The sequence below is a fragment of the Pteropus medius genome, unplaced genomic scaffold (assembly GCF_902729225.1).
Source record: "Pteropus medius unplaced genomic scaffold, Ma_sr-lr_union100, whole genome shotgun sequence".
Taxonomy (NCBI): domain Eukaryota; kingdom Metazoa; phylum Chordata; class Mammalia; order Chiroptera; family Pteropodidae; genus Pteropus; species Pteropus medius.
The window spans coordinates 18,334,022-18,342,058 of record NW_024349796.1 but is presented as its reverse complement, the minus strand read 5'-3'; the positions used below and the strand labels follow the sequence as shown (position 1 = coordinate 18,342,058).

Below are 8,037 nucleotides of genomic sequence, written 5' to 3'. Positions count from 1 at the left end.
GCGCGTGAGGCCGGGGTGGGAGCTGGAAAGGGTCTCGCGGGTCCGCACCCGCCTTTGACGGGAGATGCAAGGTCCAGAGGAGACACAGCAAACCCGGCCTCCTGCCGACCGGGACGCCCCTGCGCAGCGCTCCACGGTCCCCTTCCGAGTCTCCCGCCCTGCGCCGCCGGCCCTCCCTGGCTCCGGGCAGGGCTGCAGCCACGCGAGGGGCCCTGGAAGCTTGGGATTTGGACGCCGGCACCACCCAGCATGCGTTCGGACCTCGGAGAGCTCTGAGCCTGAGCGCCACGTGCCGCCACCTCTGGCCCACGACCTTCTCCCGGTCCCTCATCCAGGCCCCTCCCTGTATCCTGCCGCCCTCCTTCGGCCCGCTGCCCACGGCAGGTGTGGACGATCTCCAAGAGCTGAGGGGCTAGACCCCAGCTTTCCCGTCCTTCCCTTGCCCCCAGTAAAAGTGGTCCAGCAACGCCACTCGCCCCTCAAACTGGCCAAGTCCCAGCTCAGCTCTGTCCGCTTCCCGGGGGCTGTCCCCGGCAGGGCCCAGGCTGTGGCTTGAGTGTTAGACCCCTAGGCACCCCAGGGCCAGGAGCAGAGACAGGTGGGGCAGGGATGCGATTGGTCCCATGGAACCTTGGGTGGTGTAGGTACTGGCAGACCCCTAGCAGAGGAATACAAAACGCCTGCCAAGGGCCAGCCTGCAGGTGTCCAGCCAGAGGGCGCAGAGGGACTCGGGGTGACAGACGGGCAGGGCTGGGGGCTGGAGTGGCAAGGGGCTCCAGACTGGTCACTCACCTGCAGGGCTGTGGATGGGGACCCAGCTGGGCAGAACCACTGGGGGCCAGATCTGGGGGCCTGGGGGTGTGGGCACCTGGCTGCATGAGGTTGCCTGTCATTGGAATCACCCGGCCTCGGTAGGGGACAGGGTCAGCATGGAGGGCGTTGCCTCCACAGGGCGCCCCCTAACTCCCCCAGAAGACTGGCGAGCAACTTGGCCCGGCCCTCCGGCATCTCCAGGCTGGCCACCTGCCGCCCTGGCCTCCAGTCCTTGCTGGGCAGAGCTGGGCAGGGAGCCACGTGCGTGCTGGTGCAATCCGTTTAGCATGGCCCCCAGCGGCTTCTGGAAAACACAGCCAGAGAACGTCAGACTCGGCAAGGAGCAGGTGGCTCCTGGGGCTGCTGCCTTGTCACCTAGCTGAGCTGCCCCCAGGGGCACCCAGCCCTTCCCCCCACACTGATCGCCCACAGTGGCACTGCTCCCATCAGGTCTGGGCACGTGTGCACTCACACGCCAACACTCAGCACTCCAGACCCCGGCGCCAGGCTGGTGGGGAGGCCCGTGCACGCACAGCCCCCTGCACACACGCCGCGCTGGACAGGCGGCACGGTGTGTGCGTCTGAGTGTCCACGCTCATGCACACGTGGGCACGCTGTCCACAGGTGCCCCCGCGGTCTTCCGGCTGGGGTCACGTGCTGGCAGGTGCACGCCCAGGAGCACACACCCTTGGACCCTGGGGCCCCGCGGGCTCAGCCAGCTTCTCAGCTCCTCACGCCAGCACTGGCCGCACCTTCGCAGGGGCTCGACGGGGCTGTACAGGGGCAGCAGCAGGTGCAGCAACCACAGCCATGGGCAGGGTCACCAAGAGCTTGGCACTGGAGACAAGCACCGGCCGTCTCGCCCTGCCGCATTCATGGCAGGGGTCCCCGTAATGGGGACCAGGAAGTTGTGCTCCTGGCCAGCAGGGGGGCCACAGCGAGCCGAGACTGGGGGGCTCAGCCCAGGGCCTGAGAAGGTCTGGGGGAACCTCCCGTCCCAGAAGGCTGTGCTGCCCAGCCAGCGTGAGGCATGTGGGGACATGCAGTGTGCCCCATGTTTGCACTGAGGGGTGCCTCAGAAACCGAGAACCGTTGTCCCGAAGCCCACTTCACTGTCACTGTCCCTTAGGGCCATGTTAGCAGCTTCTCATTTTATGAAAACAAAACAGTGACCCAAGGTCACACGCCAAGTGACAAATGGACCCGGGGATGAATCCAGTCTCCTGCCCCTGGCCAGAGCCCCTCCTGCAAAGCTGCAGTCCAGGCTGGGCGATGACCCTGTGCCCTCGCCCCACAGGGCCCAACAGGACCAAGGGGAGGGCTCCAGGAAGGACCTGATACCAGGCCTTTCCTGCAAGCCCCACCTCAGCTCTGATAGCTTTGTCCCCAAGCGGGAGTCCTGGGTTTGGCCCGGACGTGGGGGTGGGCAAGCGAGGAGGAAGGGTGGGCTGCTGAGAGGGGGGTGGGGAGGTGAGTGGCCCCCACCCAAACCCCAGGCAGTGCTCCCGCAGTGACTCGGCTCGGGGACAGGGCAGTGGTTCAGGGCCATCAGGCAGCCAGGTGGGCTCCACGGCGACCACTCGGGGAACCCTGCCTCCTGTCACAGGAGCTGCTGCCCTGCCACGTCTCCCCTTTGCCACCACCCTGTTGTGGTGTCCCAGCCCTCAGCCCTTCCAGCCACGTCTGGACTCACATGAGGACGCTCTAGCAGTGCGGACACGCACGTCACTTCCACGTGGGGCATCCCCGCGGCCCCCACTGTCCCCCAGCCCGCGTCTGGCTGAGCGCTGCGCCGTAAGCACCACACACTCTACGATGGCCTCTCCTTAAAGGCTTTCGTTCCTCTGGCGTGTCCTGCCCGTGTCAGCTGGCAGACGCACAGGGGAGGTGAGCAGGAAACAGCGCAAAGCAGTCGTGTGGGTTGCGGTCCTGCACTGCTGTGACTTCGGCAGGTACCGTGGTGTCCGTCTCGGCCCACTGTTCTGAGTGGGGTGGACAAAACCCCGCAGTCCGCAAGGGCATTAGACGCGGCAGCCCGAGGCGGGCGTGGCAACCATCAGCAGCAGGGCATGTGCTCAGAACTCTGGGCGACCGTCTCACCGGTGCTTGGCCAACGGTCACCAGCTCTGTGTGGCCCTGCCTGGCTCCTTCTGTAACACCGTCAACCCTGCCTTTTGGGGCAGTGGAAGCACGCACCACGTCCACGTCCTCACACTGACCCCGCCAGACCAGCTCTCCTGGGGAGAGGACCAAGCGGCCCCAGCATAACAGCCTTAGTGTTTGCACGGATGATAGACTCGGGGCGGCCACGAGTGGCCGTGTGAGGGGAGACTGTCTCTCCCCAGACAACACCCTCGCTTTCTAGCGTCCTGTTTCCCAAGCCGCCTCAGCCCCTTCCAGCTTTCTCTGGACACACCCGAGGGCCTCGCCCCGGTTTTCCGCCTGCGGATGGATCTGACAGCCGTGAGCGGGGTCCTCGGCACCCCAGCCAGGTGCGGACGGCCCTTCTCGCCCACAGCTCTGGACGTGTGCCTGCTGCCGCGCCCAGGGCCACATGGAGCCCCGAGGGGACGAGCTGACACTTCCTGACACGAGCACGTGACCGGCACGCAGAGCCGTCCGCAGCGTGGCACTCCACACCCGGCTTTTCAGACGCTCCCATCTGCACTTTTTGAAAAAACCTCACGTTCAGATTCTCGTATTTTTATGGTTTGCAGATATATTTGTTTGGATCCTAAACTGTCATCTTTCCCAAGGTTTCCTGTTCTCTGTACCTGGCACTTCCGTTGTAAATGGCCTCAAAGTCTCTTGTGAAATGGGTAAGGCACAGAGAGCCCTCGGTGCCATCCGCACGGCGGGGGCTGCGGACCGAGCCCGGCCGTCATGAACTGCCCCTCGGCGGGCGGGCGGGTCCGACGTTGGCGGCGTTTCCGGCCGTTCCGTCTCCCTGATGCTTTTGTGTCCAGATGCTCCTGGTGTTAACAGGACTGGGCTCCGCGGCCAGTCCGGATCCGTCGCTCTCGAGCCTGTCGTGAATACGCACTGAACCCCACGTCTGCCGTCACCCTCCTGCGCGTGTCACCTGCTGCCCCGCTCTGCACGCGCTGTCGCTCGCAGGCCGGACTTGTGACCGTCGGCGCCCCGTCCTGGACGACGCCTCCCTTTGCCTTCTGTGTTCCTGTCCCCTTCGGTCTCTCCCTGAGGGTCCATGGGCTCGGGAAGCCCTGGTGCCCGCTGCTACCCACCAGGCGACACCGCGGTGTCAGAGCAGCGAGTTCCGTCTTCACGTCCCCAACCTGGCTCATCGTGGCCGCCAGCTCCTTCTGACCGGCCCGCCTGCCCTTTCCGGACTGAAGCGCGTTCTCTTCGGCCAGACAAGCAACAGGACAGGAGCCGGCACTGCCCCGTGGTCAGCGCTGCCGGTCTCTAGCAGGTACCTCTGTCTTCCCGCCTGGCCCTGGCTGTGGTCTCGACTCAACGGGGGAGGCTGGGATGGTGACGCGAGGGACCCAGAGGCGAACACTCCGGAAACACAGGAAATGGCTGCACACCCAGGGGACCCCATTGACACCAGTCTCCTCCTTCAGGACAAATTCTTCAGAGGCAAAAGGCCCAGCTGTCCCCAGAAGCCAGGAGAGCAGGAAGAGGACCACTTTTGGCACCACAGAGGGACCCACGTTGCCCTTCCGTCTGCGGGGCCCGGAGCCCCCCACACTCGGCAGTCCAGTGCTGCTGGCCTGAGGCTGCTCTGCGCCCAAACCGAAGGAGGGTCCGGCTCAAAGGGCCTTCGGCACGGAACCCACAGGCGCCGCCTGGGGGTCAAGTGCGGAATGAGTCTCTAAGGCTCACACCGGTTCCCGGGGTCCGGACTGGCCGGCCTGCCACCATTTTCTCAGCATCCGTGACGCCGACCCGAAGGCGACGGACAGGAGGAGGCAGAGGCCGGGTGGGCCTCGGAAGCTGGCTGGCTGCAGACACACCGTGAGCGCGCGTCCACGGGCTTCGCAGAGACAGGCGCTTCCACGCGACACGGCGGCCTGACACCTGGTGGCACCACGTCACTGTCAGCCACAAAATCCAACTTCCGCGACAGTCCTGGAGGGTGAATGCCCCACGGGTCCCCCTTTCTTCAGAATGGAGATTCACATCCGCTTCCTGCTTCATCTCCCGTCCGAGAGCCACCCTGGAGAGGCTTTGCAGCCGTCGGGGGCAGATGCCTCACCTCGCCTCCCAGCCCGTGACTTCCGACCCGCATTCCCACGCCGAACCCACAGCAGACTACGTCCTCCTGGTTAGCGGCCCTTGCCTGGGGATCCCCGACCGGACAGGGTGACCTCGAGCCGGCTCGGCCGAGATGCGAGGTGCACGCGGTTCCGCCCATGTCTTTCCCGGCCTCGCTGTCCTCAGGAAGCGGGCGCGGGTGCTGACACTTGTGCCACGCGGCCCCAGTCATGTGTAAAGATTCCTTCCCCCGCCTAGAAAAACACACGCTGCCAACTCGAGGCCTACGGCTTAACGACTCTCGAGGCCCTTGCGGGGGGGTCACCTGACTGTCGGGCTATGTGGCCGCACGTGGGAGAGGCTTATCAAATACAGTCAGGTGGCTTTTAAAAAAATCTGTTTTCCCATTTTTTTTTTCTAAAAAAGGAAAAACAAGTTGCCATTTGCCTGGCTTCTTTCGCGCGTGTGTGTACGCACACGCAGGAACAGCTCGGGAGGGGGCTGTCATGCAAAGAGGCAGGACAAGGTGACCTCGGCGTCCTGTGCAGCGGGGAGGAGCAGGCACCAGACGCTGTCGCGTGCTGCGCTCCTCACGCCCACCGAGAGCCCCGCGCGTGCGTCGGCCTCTCCCCGCCTGTCTGCACACGGCAGGTCCCAGCACGGCATCAGTGAGGAATCTGTTGCTTCAGGTGGACAGTCACGCCGGCCTGCCCGTGGCGGGGCGAGTGACTCATGGGCGCAGGACCCCGTGGGCACACGCCTCTGGACTGGCCAGCAGGCGGCTCTAGGGACAGAGCGGGCGCAGTGGGAGCGGGGGGCGTCTCAAGGTGGGGAGCTCCAGGGGGACGCCGAGGGCTGTCCGTTGTTCCAGCATTCCTAAGTGACGGCAGTGGAGGACGCGGCCTGGACGGTTGTCCACGTCGCCCTGTGAAGGCCGAGGGGCCGCGCGTCTCCAGGCTGTGAGGGGGAAGGAGGCCCCGAGCCGACGGCCACGCCCTAGACGCCTATGGTCTGCAGCACCCGCCGCTCGCTGTCGTTGAGGTGGCCTGAGAACATGGGGTAGCAGGGCTGCTGGGCGAACTGGCAGAGGAAGTCCGTGAGGTACGCCTGCAGGGGGAGGGGTGGCATTACCACGGGCACTGGGACGAGAACCCCAAGTGGCCTCGGACATGGCACCCCAAGAGGCAGTTCCCTCCTTTCTTGGGTCTGGTTTAGGTTCAGCCTGGAGACTGAAGTCCACGGGGAGACACGCATCATACCGCGCTGAGGACTGTCACAACGCAGCCCCAGGACACTGGGTCACCACACGGACACACACGTGAGGCGCCAGGTTCCAGGCTAGCGAAGCCCGTGACCACGTGGCACGGCAGCAGCTCGCCGCCCTGCGGCCGCCGGTGGACGAGGCCAGGGCTGAGCCCACGTGCCTGTCCTGAGGCTGGAAACACTGCCCCTGGCGAGCTGCGGTCTGAGGACGGGCTCACCTGCAGGTCGATCTGGTAGAGAGGGTCCTTCAGGGCGTCGGGGTCGTCCTCCTCGTCGTCCTCGTAGTAGTCCTCCTCTGCCAGATACAGCCCCGTGGGTGGGTCAAAGCGAGGCCACCTGGGCGCCACCCCTGTGCCCACTCCCAGCACCAGGGTGCAGAGGCCACGGCGGTCCCCCTAGCAGCTCACCATATTTGCTCGTGGCGAGGATGTCGGACAAGAGCTGGCCGGCGAGCCCGTCCTCCTCCTCCTCCTCGTCGTCCTCCGGGTCCTCCCACATGTCGTTGGAGTCGTCTGCGCGGAGACGAGAAGCAGCTGGGGGGATGTGCAGATGCCCCCACAACAGGCTGGGACCCATGCCCTGAGGGTTTCTGCAGCGGGGCCTGCCGGGGCGGCCACAGGCTGAGAAGCCCGAGGCCCAGTGCAGGCAGGGCCGACAGCAGCTGTGTGCCAGGGACGTGAGCCAGCAAACAACACACGCCAGCATCTTAAAGACCACGGGGACTCGCAGACCAGTCAGGACTCGGGACCCTGTTAGTGTGGGCTGCCAGCCAAGGTCCCCGGGGCGAGGGCCCAGCACCTTGGCCCCACTCCGCGGGCGCAGTCTGGCGAGCAGCGTTGGCCTCCATCACGGTGGACAGCTCGTTGATGATCAGCTTGAGGATCTTGACCAGCAAAGGGATGTTTGTCCAGCGCTCAGGGTCTGGGAAAGAAAGAGAGTCGGACGTCATCGGGTCATTTCTGCCACTGTCCCCCCGTCCTCCTGCTGCCAGAGAATGATTTAGGTAACACAATCTCCGTGTGCCTGGGGTCGTCAGGGAGGTCAGGAGCATTCTCAGTCAGGGATTAAAAGGTGACGAGCATTCGCCCGTAACGATGTGACCGTGCGAGAGGGCCTGCCTGTTTCCAGGACCTGCAGCTGGACGGGCAGCACAGGTGACCACAAAGCTACTGCTCCAGAGTCAGGTCTGCGCTCATGACCTACAAATCACTAGAGTCACAGGCCAGAGGAGACTCAATGACCGAGACCTGCCAGGCATGAAGCCGGAAGCCGGGTCCTGGTGCCGGACGTGGTGCTTGTCGATGACCGGCAACAGGCAGGAACCATCCCGTCCTGTCCCACAGTTTCCTGCCTCTTACCAGACCCGTCACTAACAGTTACAGTTTAGAGAAACACCCCAGAGTCACCCACTCTTGGCCGACTTGGAGCGGGTGCGCACACCCTCGTCCACGCTGTACAGCTCCTCGCCCTTCACACGGATGTCCTGCAGCCGCCTGTCGTCCGTGTTGATGCCGTGCTGGAGCAGCTTGCACAGGGCCACAGAGCTAGCAGGGGAGGGCCGAGAGGGGTCACTCAGCCACCTATCCAGCGTGCACTACAGGAGGCAAGCAGCTAGCTCGCAGTCGGGGGAGGAGAGGGCTTGGCTGAGGGCGGGACTTAGCGCCCAGGCCGGCCCTACAGCAGGGGCTGTCCAGCAAGGTTCCAGCACAGCTGATGAGGACGGAGGTGGGGGTAGGGGGT

General features: G+C 64.9%; 1 protein-coding gene across 1 annotated transcript in view; it reads right to left on the bottom strand.

The window, feature by feature from the left end:
- Positions 1-5,317: 5,317 nt before the first annotated feature.
- The window catches only part of IPO9 (importin 9), a 34,427-nt gene continuing 31,707 nt past the window's right edge, over positions 5,318-8,037 (bottom strand). The window contains exons 20-24 of the mRNA XM_039883568.1: positions 7,708-7,841; positions 7,096-7,218; positions 6,705-6,809; positions 6,516-6,592; positions 5,318-6,141 (exon numbers count right to left, since the gene is read on the bottom strand). Of these exons, the coding sequence (XP_039739502.1) occupies positions 6,031-6,141; positions 6,516-6,592; positions 6,705-6,809; positions 7,096-7,218; positions 7,708-7,841 (550 nt within the window). The 3' untranslated portion in view covers positions 5,318-6,030. The remainder of the gene's footprint in view (positions 6,142-6,515; positions 6,593-6,704; positions 6,810-7,095; positions 7,219-7,707; positions 7,842-8,037) is intronic.